This window comes from Pseudopodoces humilis, chromosome 8, assembly GCF_049639895.1.
Source record: "Pseudopodoces humilis isolate 2021_Gansu_Grassland_sample_001 chromosome 8, ASM4963989v1, whole genome shotgun sequence".
Classification (NCBI taxonomy): domain Eukaryota; kingdom Metazoa; phylum Chordata; class Aves; order Passeriformes; family Paridae; genus Pseudopodoces; species Pseudopodoces humilis.
Window position 1 is genome coordinate 19,535,369 of NC_142207.1, and position 15,844 is coordinate 19,551,212.

The following is a 15,844-nucleotide window of genomic DNA, read 5'->3' on the forward strand; positions in this document are numbered from 1 at the left end:
TTCAGTGGGTTTATTTCATGGTCGTGAAACACCGTTTAGATTTCTGTTGTACTGCATCTTCTCCCAAGAGCTCCTACAGGAGGTGCAAGTTTTCACAATGATCATCAGGCCAAGGAAAAACTCCCAGGCAAGATTCTAGATAGTGCATTTTCTGCAGAAAGGCTGCATTTTACATATGAACAAACTGGAATGTACTCAGATTAAATGACTTTGAAATGCCTGGCTCCCAAATGTTACAGCGCTGTTTGAAGAAATAGCAAGCAGAGAATGGAGAAAGGAAAAAGACGAGGGGGAGATCGGTAAATAATGATAAAGGCCTGGTGAAATGGCCTGTGAGTTGGTTCTGTGCTAAGGTTCAGTATTTATATATGGCTAAATGTGATCTTGAGAGTGTAGGGATACAAATCAATGACCGTGTTCAAGGGCTGGGTTTCAAAGTGCTGACTTTCATGACAGCTAAAGAGTCCTTACTGAAAATTGATTGAAAATTAATTTGAAGACCTGAAAAAAGAAAGCCCGGAGAAGCCTGACCTGTACTCATAGATAATCCTGCTTTGCGCAGGAGGTTGGAGTAGAGACCTTCTGAGATCCTTTCCAGTGTTAGTCTGTGCTGTCAGGAAAAATGTTCACTTCATCCATATAGGGGTTTTAGGAGGAATTTAAGTAGTAAACAGAATAGCTTACATACTTACCCAGTCTGAATAAACAATTACTGAAGTAATTTGTCTAGTGTTGTTAGTAACCCTTAAAAATTTGCATTGAAAGCATGCAGGTATAAAGGTATAAAAGTTTTAAAGACTGAAGAAAACCTGGTAGAACTAATCAAAACCAAGTAAATTTTCTAAGGCAGGTGTAATTATTTTTACAGAGGTCTGTATTTGCTTTATTGAAAAAATGTCAAAATTTTTATAGTGTATCCAAAAAAAATTTAAGAGTCAACTTGAACATGGCTCTGGTTATCTCTAAGATACAAGACTTTTAAGACTGGCATTTTAATCTACTTGGCAAATGGATGTTGAGATCCCATGAATGAAAAAAAAGATATGTCTGTGTGAGCAGAGGAAGCAACTCTTGTGCTCTTGGAAAGGGAGCGCTCATTTTTCTTTCAGAGCAAACCTTTCATCAGTAGCTTGGAGAGTGACAGGGGAAAGGAACATTTCTCCTTTTGAGTGAGTTGGTATCTCCGCTTTGGCATCCAGCACCACAGTCTCTGAGAGCATGAGGAAAAAATAGTAGTGCAATCTTTCATCTTTCTACCTGGCTGATTAAAGTGATTGATTTTATGCAGTTTAGTTTGGTTAAATTAGCTAAAATGTAACTGCTAGGTTTCTTCATTCTCAGTATGGTTATATCAGATTTCTTCTTATCAGACTGATCACATATTAGTAAAAGTGCTGGATAAAGATCTTTTGAGTTACAATAAGGTAGATTCATTGGGCAAGCTGATGATCCATGATCTCTTGCCAGCTGGCAAAAGTGTCAGACTTTTAGAGCAGTCAGGATCTGCTTGTCTGGGGACACAAAAAGAACAGAAAACATCTTATGTTACAACAAAACCAGAGATCTGACTTGATGGAAGTATGATTTTCTTCTTTGTTTAGCCATTCTATGTGTTATTTAAAACTGAGTTCTCATGTCATGTTAACATGTAATCAATCACCTTAGTTACTCATAATTAATTACTGAGAGGAAATTCAGGAAGGAAGGAAGAATTGTGTTCCATATTATACCCTCTATTTTTATTGTAGATTTATTTTTACTCCTCTATCCTAGTTTTGCCTTTGGGGATTTTGGTTTGTTTGTCTTCATCATCTTTTCTGTCTCTCATTTTTACTTTTTGCTCTTCTCACTTTGTTAGTACTTTGATATTTCCCCCAGTCTTGGCATTGTCTTGTCTTTCCTTTCGCCAAGATGCTGCTTCCCATCCTCAAAATGTTCCCTTGCCCTATGTCTCTCATTTGCCATTGCTTCTTTCAATTCTTCATTTTCTCTGAATCTTTAAACTTATCCAGGAGATCCTTCTTTTCAGAGCTTACCATAGAATATTCAGCATGAGGCATGGGTTAAATCTTGCATTAAAAGAAAAAACCATCCCTCTTGATCATCATGTGTTCCATGATGTTTTAATGTATCAGCTCTGTAGCGGGTTTCTTGGTCTCTTACTGCATCACTAATTGCTTTGCTACACAGTATGTCCATCAGTAGTGGTTCTTACCTTAAATGTGTTTTAACTACCTTTATCCTTTCCTAGATTCCCTTCCTTATGTGAGGCAATATTTTTCCCAAAATATTTTTTCCATGGCCTATTCAACTGTTTCAAGGAATGCATGAGTTTTACATTAGCATCTTTACAGGTTTATTGGAATACAGTCTTACTGTGTAGTTGTCATTTAGTTCTAAGTGAGGTTTTATTTGAATTGCAGTCATGGGACTTTCTTGATAATGCATAAATATTTCATGTTTCTTATGCTATGTTTATTAGTCTTCACCCCAGTTATAATCTGCAGGTATCCATAAGCCCTATAGGTTCTTTGTTTGTTGTTTTTTTTTTTTAAACAGACAAAAATTTACCTATTTTAGAATAAAGCTTATTGGATGGAATAGAAGAGGGAGCAAACAATTTTCATTCCACATACAGTCCTCTTGCTCAGAAGGCATACTACCTTCAATGATAATTCCTTTTTTAAAAAATGGTACTCTTACACATCTTGTACATTTCTTTAGGTTCAGCATTTATTCAGTCTATTGGTTCAGAATATTTATAATGATGCTCCTAATGACCCATTGGAAATATGCCACCATCAACTAATCTATTCCCTCTGCAAGTGTTTATTTCTGAACTAGACTGGCAGAGCTATCAGAATAATACCAGTTCATACAATACTAAGCTGAAAAACGTACATAAAGTTTGAGTCATAGCATACAAAGTAGGTGTAATCCTTACTTCTTTTGAAAGTGCAGGGTTTAAGTGCTTGCTTTTGCTGAGTGTAACAACTGAATGCATATTCAGTACCAGCCACATCAACCGTGTGGTAATAAACTTCTTTTGTGGGGTTACTGTTACATTTATTTGTATTTCTGTAGAGCCTCAACTAAGAAAATGCTTGCCTTTGTGAGCTGGAAGGATAAGAAGATGTCCTCCTCTTTGAAAATAACAGCTAAATTAGACAAAGAAATTAAGGTAAAGAAGCAAAAGTGGAAAAATCACTCGTGTGGTTTTGTGAAGCAAGTTCCCCTTTTCACAGGAGCAATGTAGTGAAAACATATTATTGTTGATGGAAAGAAGGCCCCAAAACACATGTCTTAGTGAGCTGAAAAATCTGCTCATGTCACAGATATCAGGTGTTACTTTGTATTCAGGGCAATATGGAGCCCAATGGCAGAGTCACCATGGCGTGACAGAGCCTTTGCTCTGCTTTGCCCACCTGGGCAGAGGGAGATTGCAGCAGGAGCACAGGACTGTGATACACTGTTCCACGTCAGACTCCAAATGGTCTAGTTCTTACCTTGGCAATCTTCCTATACTTAAAAGAAACAGTTTGTAGCATCCCTCTGTGTATTTCTTGAGCCAACTTCTAGCTTTCCAAGAGTGGATCTGCTTCACTGGGCAGGACTTTCAGGCAGGTATCCTACTCAGGCCTCTTAAACTGGCTAATGTACAGTGGGAGTGTGAAACATTCACAGTCCAGGAATTGTCCTTAGAAACTTATCTGTGGGATTTCTGTTTTAAGTTATAAAAATATGTTTTACTTCCCCATAAATTTCTACAAATATGCTGTGTAATTGCAGTGTTTTAACATTCCAGCTACAGAAGTGTAGTGTCTAGACACCACCATATGTATTTCAGTCAGACACAGAAGTATTGCTGTCCTATTTTCATTTCTTTGGCAAGTGACATTCTACTGCTTTGCAAATTCACAGAGCAATGATTTTAATAGAAAAGCAAAATACTACATTGCACTAAAGATGAGAACTGGTTATAAATAAAAATTTTAACTATTACTTCCCTTGATTCAATTACTCATAATTTGCTCATGCCTCTTTAACTCCCTGAAACTTCTGTGACTAAGTAAGATAACAAAGCATAATTGTAAGTCAATTATGCCAAATTTTGGTTGGAAGCTTGACCACTGAAATGCAAAGCTGTACGTTTTTACCTCCATCCAAAAATATTTCTGAAATGAAACACTTGTTTCTGTCTCAGTGAAGCCAAAAACTGAAACTGGAAACTGAAGAATAAATGACAGAAATAAATGATGCCTTGTCAGGTTCTGAAAAAGGCTAATGAAACTTTGCAGCTGCCAAATCTGACTGAAACCAGTGGCCTGTGAATTGCAATGTTCAAGGGAAAAAGTCAAAGATAATCCAGATGTTTCCAAGCAGAACACTTTGCAATATTTTTTCATCCATTTTCTTTCTGTTTGTATGACCTAAAAAATTCCATAACTGATATGTGGTTTAATACATTTTCTGAAGGTTATTATTTGACCTTCAAGATACTTTAGTGTGCTTAGCACATTATTTCTGTCCATACTCATTACCTTAAAGGTGGCATTTATGAGATACATACCATTTTGAATCACAAATTGTTCATGTGATGGAGGTTTCTTAGAAAGCTTCTTTTGACAGCCTGTTTGTAGTCTTCCTGAAGCACCTCTCTTTTGGCAATGCATAAAGTGAATCTTGACAATCAAAAGGATATTGTACATAATTCTGGAACTGACTACCTTTTGCCATTTATTTTTGCTCATTATTTTTCTTCCTGATGAACTATTATAAGCAGGAGACTTGTGAATAAATCTTGATTTAAGTGTGCTTTAAAGAGTTAGTTGATATTTTTTATTCATTGGTGAATTTGAATTTGTTTTGCAGCTGAGCCAGTATTTCATTGTTAATCTGCTAAGTCACCTACTTAGTGGCAGAAAAATTAATAATCATGTAAAAACATAAGCAAAAAGAGGCAAATGTGTATTTATGTGTTATAGATTACATAGCCATCATTCTGTTCTGAGAAAGAGGGAAAACAGGTATCCAATTTCTTTTTTACTACATCAGGAGCCTGTATTACAAAAAAGTGCCAAAAAAAGTGGATTACTACCCTTGACCTTTCCAGGTAATTAGAATCCTGCACTCTGTTTAACTTTTAATTCAATATAAATTCATTATATGCTGTTGGATTGAGTCCAGACTTCTGTAACTGTGTATAGCCTATGGATAATTCCAGTAAAGAGGGAATATCAGATAACTCTGTTTCTGTAATTAAAAGATAGTAAAATACTTAAGCAAGAAGAATATTTCTGTTTCAGTAATGAGGAAGCAATGTCTTGTGTTCTGCTTGCTTTTAACCGATTCTTTTCCCTCATTAGATTTTGGTCTTGGTTTAAAGCCACATAGCCTCGTTAGAATTAAGGTGCTTACGTGTTATTTGAATATATATGGCTTTGATAATTCTAGAAGAAAGGTTGTTGAAATTGTATGTTAACACTTTTGAATTAGATATTTACAGAAGAAAAAGAGGCCTCAAAGAAAAGAGAGGGGGGTTGCGTGGGAAAGGAGATGACACTGTTTAGAAGTGAATCAGTGGCTAGTGAAGAGGTGTCTGGAGAGCAAGCTTGGCAGGAGCATACTCCTTCTTCCCCCTTTCCTATAATCTTTCCCTAGGATGTACTGGATCTTTCATTTTCACAAAATAAAGGTCATTTTATCAGTGTTCCCTAGGGGCTCAGGAAAGGCACATTCCTGAAGAACTTTCCAGTCTAGTAAGGACTTCTGATTGCTGTCTGTTATTGGTTGTACAGGCTGCTGTGATGAAATAACAAATAAAAATCTGAGGGCACTCAAAAGAGACTTCAGGGCCTTGAGACAATTGATTGGAGGATCGGGAGCACAGGTAGTGATTTCATAAATCCTTCCAGTAGCAAGGAATAATACTGATAAAAATAGGCAGATCCATCAGGTCAGTGCATGGTTCTGAGGCTGGTGTAATTGGAAAAATTGTGATTTTTTTGATCATGGGGTGATCTGTTCAACACCTGGTCCACTGTCACCTGAGGAGATGTGCCTTTATCAAAGGGGAAAAAGAGCTCTAGCGCAGGAACTCTCAAGGACTCATTGACTGAACTTCAGCTTGAAAGAGGGAAAAGGAAAATACCAGGCATGCTAGTGATGAGTAATGGGACAGTGTGTCAAAACTTGAGAAAATGAATAATCATAGGATCCCTCAATCTGCTTCTTGAGGTGTTGGCTATGAAGTACAACACCTGAAATGTCTCTAGACTAGTGCACATAGCAGAAGGAGCAAACAGGAGCTCAAAGCTTTGGCCTAGTCTTAGACATTTGATGTCACTGGCATAACTGAAACCTGGTGGGATGAGTCCTCTGACTAGAGTGCCCTGTTGGATGGTTACAGGTTCTTAAGGAGGAATAGGCAAGCTGGAAGAGATGGGGATTGGGGTGGCATTGGTAATGGAAAGACTAGAATGTATGGAGCTCACAGTTGGCTATGGCACGCTTGAAAACCTCTAGAAAAGAATCAGGTAAGTAGCTACTACCTTTTCCAGTTGTCTCATATGCTGTGATTTGGTATGTAGTCTAAAGATATGGTTTACACCTTGTTGTCTGTATAGGCATGGGAATGCCATGCTTACAGATCTGGTTAAGAATATTTAAGGGAGATTGGTTCCTGATACTGTCAAGACTTGCAGAATTCTTGGCATTCTGAGGATGTTCAATCGCCTTTGGATTCCCCTAGATCAGCTCAATTGGAAGACAATTGCATTAGACCTGGAGCTATTTTGCCCCAATCCCATGCTTCAGATACAGCTTCCAGTTTTGTTGTAAATCCTGTGTTCTTTCTGATCTCCTGGTCTCTTGAGCCAGTTGCTGCTGTGGTTCCCAACCATTGAGACTCCATGTAACAGCATTCAGATCGGTGATATCTTTACACTGATCTAAAAAGCAACTTCAAAGATCTGCCTCTATATACATGGATGATTTTGTACTGATTCTCCACTTCTGCAAGTTTCTACAGTTTCTGTCTTAACTTCACAGAGCTAATAGCAGTACACTGCTTCCTGCTAAGTGGACTTTGGTGAAATACATTAATTAAAGTCAGTTGAACTTCAGTAGACTTTAGTAGGAGACAGATGAATAAGAGAGTGTTTAGGCTCTGAATTTTTCTTCCAGATCAGTTAACACCTCTTATTGATTTGAATGGACCACGAAACCAAGTATATCAGGAAATCTTCTGAGCCCTTTTGAGAATTACCTGGTTATTTTTGGAAGATTACCCAAGGTAGAGTCCTGCTCCAGAAGGAGCAGCAGGACTTTAAACTTAGATGAAAATTTATGAGGTATTAATTATTGTCAATTATTCATTGTTTTATATAATTATAATAATTATTCATTATTTTAATAAAAATAATTATTTTTCTGCAACCTTTTGTAATAATAATAATAATAATATTATTATGTGTGGTTGAATTTGTCCTTTTTCTTTGTCTGTTTCACTTAGTGTTTTGAAATACACCCGAAAAGTGTATTTTCATGTTAAAACTAGCTATGTATAAACCCAGGAAACTGTCAACAGAATTATCTTCAGTCTGCTAGAAGAATAGGTCACAACATGCTTGTGGGGGGTGGTGGCTGTCAGAGCCTGTACATGGTGACAGGTGTTGGTTGTTCATCTGCTAATTTCTCATTAGAAACAATGTGGTAGGTTGATCACTTGCAGTTTGGTAATTGGAGGCACTGTCATGGTATCTGTTAGTAAAATGTATTACTATGTTTACTGAAGTAGTTTTAAAATACTAGATGTGTTTTTGGTTTTTAAAATTCTGTCATAAATGAAAATATTTGTTTTCTCATTACCAGTAAATATCTATTATCCATGATCTGTAATTAGGTTCACAGTTTAACGTAAAGGATGAGTGGTGCTCACTGGACTGCATCATTGGCCTTACTGTGGTAAAATGACCAATTTTGCCTCACCAGCTGTGACTTTGGAGGCAGTGACTTTGGAGGCAGTTTGAATGATGGGAACACAAAAAGCTCTACAGATTAAAATATTTCCAGCATACAACTGTGGGTGTATCAGTCAGAATTCAGCAGCAGTTCTTGCTTGATAAGCTTGCTAATGTCTTCTTGTCCTTAGAAGGAGCACTGTTCCCCTGTATGGGTGTCTTGTACAGTCTCAACCCTGCATTCTTTGATGAAGCAAATCTCCCAGTGAAAAACAGCATTAGTATGACCATGGAAAGCGCTGAATACAAGGATAGAAAGACTACTCACAAGGGCAATGCATTTGCCTAAGGAAACAGAGCATGTAGTTCTGTGACTAATTATGAATTATAGAAAGAACTAAAGGAAAAAAGACAAAGTTGGGAAATAAATGGTTGTTTGCTCATCTTGTATCAAAAGAGGACTTTTTCAAAAGACAAACCCAATTACAGCTGCTTTCCCCAATAGTATCCCTATCTACTTCTCAAAATTTCCATCAAATATAATAGAAAATACAACAATATTGTGCTTCAGCTTCTTCTATGTGGCAAAGGTGATTGAAAGATTGCATGCAGAGTGTTCTAATTTTATATGAAAAAGTAGAGTAAGTTATGTCTGCAAGTTAACTAGAAGTACCTTTTTAGTTTTTCTATGGATGTGTCTTGAGTACTGCAGAAATAGCCAGGTGTTGGTGAAATGCAGTAATGTTGGCTGGTCCAAGTACAAAGCCACAGAACTCCATATAATGGAATTAACATGGTCTGGAATCCAGAATGGCCTGAGTTTGATTCTTGAGCTGAAGAGGTCATGCAAGTTTCTTTGGGGTTTAGCATCTGATGATGCATATGAGTTGTTTCACCTTTTTAATGAGATATGAATCAGGATATGAATTACAGGTATCTTAGTGGATTGTTAATTTCAAACTGCAAGAGACCAGGTGTGCTTATGAAAGAAGTCTAGATACTTTGCGTATCTGCCTTTTCTTACCCTAGAACTTAGAGTCTTTACTGCAGAAGTTCCCCTCCAGAGGTGCCATGGAAGTAGTGGTGTTTTCTGCTATCACCATGAAAGATTTTCTAGTGTCTTAGGCAAAGTGAAGGTAGGAAGCTGATGCTTTTATGCCTCTTTCTGAAAATCATTTATTCGCATGATACCAGAAAAGGATGAACTGATTTTTTACTTTGTAGTCAAGGTAATGTTTTTCACCAAGGGGAACCAATGTAATTTACAGATGATAATGAATTAAGGTTTTTGTGGGTTTTTTTTGTTTATCAGCTCAATTTTGCAGACGGGGTACCCGAAACAATTTATAGTGGTCTTGGTATAGAGTTGAATGGTTTTGCTACAAATCACTAAGAATAGCATAGTCTCTTCTATTAACAAATACAAAAATATCAAGCTTAAGATAATATCTGTAGAGTTACTACTTCCTTGGTTGTGTTGATTTGGGTCAGCCAAAGGGAGTAGCGATCAGTGAGAGCTCAGTAGTTTAGGTTTTTTTTAGACAAAACACGTTCTGTATGGTTAAAAAGATGGCTTTCTCCATTGATCATTAACCTGCAAATGACAAACTGTATTTCCTGAATGACATGAACTCTGCTGATTTGTTCTTCCATGATGAAATCCCAGCTGTTTCCATCATAACATCTGCAACTAATGTAAAGTATCTCAGTGTCTTTTTCCAGAAAGTTCCTTGTGAGTTTGTTAACAAAGCCTGCAAACCATATGCTTTTTGTCAGCACCATTGTTACCATCTGGAAAACCTTTTGGAACATTGTGAACAGAAAAGACAAAATCGCATATTTCATTAATAGTTAATTGAGCTTTTGAAAAAGCATATTATTTTGCAATGAAATTCAAAACTTCACTCTAAATATTCAGTAGACAGTGCTAGTATAATTCTAAAAGGAAATACACTGTACTTCACTGTATAATAGAAGCTGGTTGTTCATCAGAATCCAGACTGTCAGAGTACCATTCCTGCAATATAAAGACTGAAACATACACTAACTCCAGCTGGCTGTTTTTTAAGGCTGTTTGCAGTGGTCACATATGTGGGATGTCTGGACTAATAACTATTTTTATTATAGACAAAGATATTTCTAAAGCTTACCTTTCTTTTATACAGGATTTTTTTCCTAGAAGTATACCTAGAAATAGTCTTTTTTATGCTTGTAAAAAAATCAGATTCTGTGATGTGCATGAACACATGAGCCTGGTAAAGGGGAGACAACCATGAAATGTTATTGTCATTGAAAATAACCAGTCATATAATTTTTTCCATAATAATACATTTGCTACGTAATACACATCTAACCATTCTGTATTTCTTCATTTCATGGAGAAAAGTGTATTACCTTAGTCTTCTGAAGCAAAAGAGAAAGGTAATAAGACAGTAATTTCAGCAAACTCATCATCCTGCAGTGTAATTTGATGGTTGCATTTGTTTTGAAACAATGCAGATGAACAAAAATGTCCATCTATTACAAAGCCACATTACAATTTTTTTCAAACTAATTTGTTTATATTTTTTAGAGTAATATGCATGAAAAACTCATGACTGTTGAGCAAATCAGGACAAATTTATGTTGCTTATGCTGTTTTCATTTTTGTTTCGTGAGATGTTTCCAAGAAGTGTTATTCTGTGGAATGTGGCCACACTATAAATTATGTGATTTGTGATAAAATCCAGATTATTATTGTGTGTTTCTATTATAGAATAAGTTTTTCCCTGCCACTTCAGTAATATGTGACCCTCAAAAGCAGCAAAAGATAAATCATTAAGGTTTCATAAAACACCTCTGTAAGTTTAATCTTAAAAAGTTAAATTAGACTTCAGTACATAGCAAATTTTAAGCTGCCCGGGAAACCTCTGGAGGATAACATAGTATAATATATGATTTTATGAACAATTCCTGCTGTAAGTTGGTCCTCCTAAATTTGAGCCTCTTAAAATTTGGTTCACTTAATATGACCTATAGGTCTTCCTTTGTATGTTTATGTAATTAAATTGTAGCAGTAAAAATCAGGAAGGAAAGTAATTTTATATCAACTACCATGAAACTTATCAGAGTTGAAAAATTATTTTTGTGACGGCCATCTTACTATTTAATATAAAAATACTGTCTGCTAGATGTTAGTTTAAAAACAGCATCTATTTTTAACAGTTATAGAGTTTACAGCATCATCCAAACTGAATATAGATTGAAACCCAGACTGAAAATCCTACAAATTGTTCTAATCCATACTTTAAAAGTTTTGATCAGAATAAGTGATCTTGGGCAAAGTGTTAAAGTAGTTTGATGGCTAGGTTAATATTGCATTTTCAGTCAGGCTAAAACTGAAAGGGAAATGTTGGGAAGTACACTGTGAACTATACTGACTACCCGCTTCAAAGGTATTGACATAAAAGGAGAGGGACATGAAGAGAGCTGTCAGTGCATAAGCAACAGCAAGAAAAAACCAACAGGCATCCTAAGGTGTCACATAGACAATTTGAATATTACTTTCATGATTATAATTTTCTACCTGATTAAACCAGGAGCACCTTTGATGACTATCTGTGAGATAATGTTAACATTTTAAAACTCAAATCTTTGTTTTTCAGAAACCCTCCACCTACTTTGCTACATCCTGAGAAATGGTGCAGAGGATTCAACCATTTCATTTCACAGTGAGTTTTTTTCCCTTTTAAAAACAGCTTATTCAGCAAGACTTATATGTGCCAATCTGAAAACAGAATTTTCTTACAGTTACTGCTTTTTCAGGTTTTTGACTACAGTTTTCTTTTCACAGATTCTCATTCACTTTTTGAAAGCTTTACAGCCCAGCATGCTCTTCTTACATAATTTTCTTCATTTGAGTGTCTCTTGATTTTGACAGACCTGGAACAGGTTTATAAAATACACCTTATTTCCTTGATGGTTTCCATTGAAATTTTGTGTTGAGGAGAGAAAAAAAATAGTGAAAATGACTGCTGGTCAATTTAAAATAAGAGTTTGAAAGATGAGAATGAAAATAATTGCCTTTTTTACACTTTAGTAAGGTTTAGTAAGGTTCAGTAGGTTATATATATATTGGTACTATATATATTTTTATATGTAACTATGCATATATACATAAAATATAAGTATTTTATATATTTAATTGAGCACCAGTAGTAACAAGAGCACAGTGAATGCAGCTGTCACCAAACTAAAATATGCTTTTGCTTTACTTTTTTTACTTTTACAGTGACACTAGGAAATTACAGATTAGTAGTTGCTATCATTGTATTCAAAAATCTTACTGCAACTTTTACGAGTGATTTTTAGGATTCTTCAATATTTCATTGGGAATGATTACAGCCCAAATAGTGTAACGTGGGAAATACTATTATAACACCATTTTTCAGTACTGAATTTTCAAGATAGGTTTGTAAATATGCACGTCTGCATTTTGAATCTGTTCTGTTCCTTGGTGTATTCAATTACTCATGGAGTACAATATCCCTACCTGATAATTCTTTCAATTAGTTGTGTAGTAATGTCTTTCCATTTTAGAAGAAGTTAAAAATAAAAATGCTAATGCAAATATTATTAGTAATATGTGAAAAATAAGTTATTTACTATGCTGATCTTTAACCAAACAGGAAGGTGAGATACAGTATAATGTTTGACCTGATCATTATTATTATTACTGTTATTGCTATTGCTATTATTGCTGCAATGTAATTCAGAATCTCTTCAATCTAGGCAGTAGAAGTACATTCCTCTAGACCATATTGATCCAAGTTCTGGTTCTCCATAATGCATGTCCTCATTTACACAGCAGAGTACATTGGAATCTATGGCAAGTTCAGAGTTTAAGTACAAGGGTCACCAAGTGGTGGATGAATTTAATTCTGTTATAAAAAACCATTGGTTGCATTGTATTTAAAGGCTGTAGTCTGTATTCAGGGAGACCAGTACTAGTGGATTATATTCCACTTGTGCTTTAGAAAGTCACTGCACCTAGTAAATAAGATTACATTCCTGTCTCAGGAATACTGTACATTAACCTTCAGCATTGTTATATAAGTTTATAAGTAATATATAAGTTATATATTGTTATATAAGTTTTTCTTTCTTGGTCTCTTTCCTTTTATAAGTCCCTGCTGAGCTTGAGAACAATACAAAAACTCAGTTAAACATTTCTTAGCATTTGTTCAGTCCTTTAGTTCAGCATGCAGTGTTCATAAAACAAGTCAGATGCTAACACTTTATGGTTAAACTTGATTTTATTCTTGTCCTTTGAGTTTTTTATAAATTGAAATTGTATCATTTTAATCATATGAATTATTATTAACTTTTGCTTAATTACTTCCTCATCATAAACTTTTGCAGGTTCTCAAATCTTGCTTTTCATTTTAACAGTGATGTCCACAATGAAGTAAGGAAATATGCTCATACACAGTTCTCTTAACATGGAGAAATGGAACAGTTTTAATAAATACCCTATGTTATAGCTGCCTTTAAGAGAATACTGAAATTGAATTCTCTCTGACATTGTTGTATTCCTGGGAATGTGTTAGCAAATCTGTAACAATAAGAGGTTACAGGATGTTTTTATGGAGGCTTAGATTTACATTAGTGGATTTTGTAGAAAAATTTAGGTAATGAAACATCAGATCATACAACTGCAAACCTTTTAGCCATTACTGATAATTGGCTCATTTATATGCATTAGTTATGCATTTGTTGATGCCTGCCTTGTGACAGCCTAGTTATGATAAATTAAAAGCAGTGATTGTATAAATTCCATACTGCCTTTTATCCTTGTGTCCAGACCTTGCCTCATGTTTCTGTCACCCTTGTGATGAGTGGTTAGCTATTGAATAATTTCATTATCTACCTCCTTCTTGATGCTAACATCATTTGCATAACAAGCTTATCTATTCAAGTTGCAGGCCAGACCTGTGTACTGACCAAAACTGAGCATGTAGCTTTGGCTAAGCTTTTGATTTCAGTTTGGTTTATGCAATAATTTTGTTTATGCCAAGATTGCCATACCTGGTCACTCCAGCTTTTTTTTCATCCCATTTTGCCGTCCCTTGAAATGCCATTGTCTTGAGAGGCATTTTTTAATAAGTGGTCTCAACAAATTGCAGTGATTTACAATATGCCTGAGCTGGAAGTTTCATTGTTTGTAAATCTTTAAGCTGGTAAAATAGTTATCATATATTTTTCAGGAATTAAGTCTATATTTTTAACTATGATACCATTGACTCAAGAGATGAAGATTTTGCAGCAGCATTTTAGTCAAACACAGTATTTCTAAAATCTGAACAGAGAGTCAAGATGGTTTCTGGCTTGGTGAATCTATATATCTATTCCCAGCTCTGTTGACTTTGAGGTGAAGATTGTAATGTTTTGTTCTCATAAGAATTTTTACAATTAACATAGTGATTCTGAGTTAGATATTTTGTTGTTTAAAAATGCAGAGAAGACACAATTTCAGCTCTCTTCTCTGGCAACACCCTAATTTTGTATTTGGTATATACTAAGATACAGGCAGCACTTACATACTTTATTGACATAAGGTCAGTAAAGTTCTGTGTGTGTGTTTATCTGTACTACTGTGATTGTGTCTGAAAAATTTGGCTCTCCATTTGTGATGTTAAAAATAATTACCTTTATTTTATATTATATATTTATTATATATATTATATAATATATAATATATAAATAATATACATTATATATAATATATTATATGTGTTATATATTTATTTTATATTTTTACCATTTCTGTAAAACCATGTAAATTATCACAGCAGTGAAAAATAATTTTCTTGGCACTTTAAAGCTTGACTGATCTCAAAGGATAAATAGGAGAGTTAATATGTTCTCAAAGCAGAAGAATGCAATAACTTTTATTTACATTACATCACAAAATGTTAATTTTAATTAAAATTGGTAGTGGTATCTCCAGAGACAGACATTCTCCTTTTAAATTTATTTAACCAATGATTAGCTATTATGGTTCTTTGAATTAATTAGTCATTCTTGAGCTGGAGGGAATTAAAGAATTTAGAAATTCAGGAAGTAATAAAGTCAAAATGTGAACGTAAGGATTTATGGTCACATTTATTATCAGTCTGTAACTTTTAGCAATGACGTTGCAAGTACAGTACAAAGATAATTTTTTTGTCCTGATAAACTCACATTTTGTACTCAACTTAAACATGGCTTAGCAAGCTAAATTTCATATTGATGTGTCCCTATTCAGAGCCATTCAGTTAGAATAGATCATCTAGATCATATAGGTTTTAAGTGGTCCATTTATATTTAACTTCTCTGCAGATAAAGTTTTTTCACAATCTAAGCACTTGTTTAGTGACATTCTGTTCATGTTACATAAAGAACATTTTACTGTTTCTTTCACTGAGAACATCATATGCATTTGACATAACTTATTAATTTCAGTGTCTGGAAAGGCAGAGGTTTGCAAATGTCAGAAAGATACAGATTGCGATGTGTAAGGTTATCACCAAATCTACATTTTTGCATTTCATTCACTGATGTAGACTCTCAGAATCTATCTGCAGATGAACTTGAAATACTAAATTATAGTACCTGACGAAAGATCTCTGCCACTTTTGAATATTGCATGAAACATATGTATTTATACAAAGGAGTGGACATATGTAATGAATACAGTTATCTTCAACTTTCTAATGAGTAGTTGTAAAAATCCTGCCTCAAATCAGCTGCAAGCTATAGTGTCAAAGTGGGATAGGTACCTAAGGGAGGATATCTGGTATACATGCAAAACATACTGTTTCTAATAAAAAGCTTCAGTTGTGCAAAGTTCTGAAGGGTTTTTG

General features: G+C 34.9%; 1 protein-coding gene across 1 annotated transcript in view; it reads left to right on the forward strand.

Moving 5' to 3' along the window:
• Nucleotides 1–15,844, forward strand: part of MYO3B (myosin IIIB) — a 199,164-nt gene that overhangs the window by 59,425 nt on the left and 123,895 nt on the right. The window contains exon 10 of the mRNA XM_088058818.1: nt 11,606–11,671. Coding sequence (XP_087914944.1) covers nt 11,606–11,671 — 66 coding nt within the window. The remainder of the gene's footprint in view (nt 1–11,605; nt 11,672–15,844) is intronic.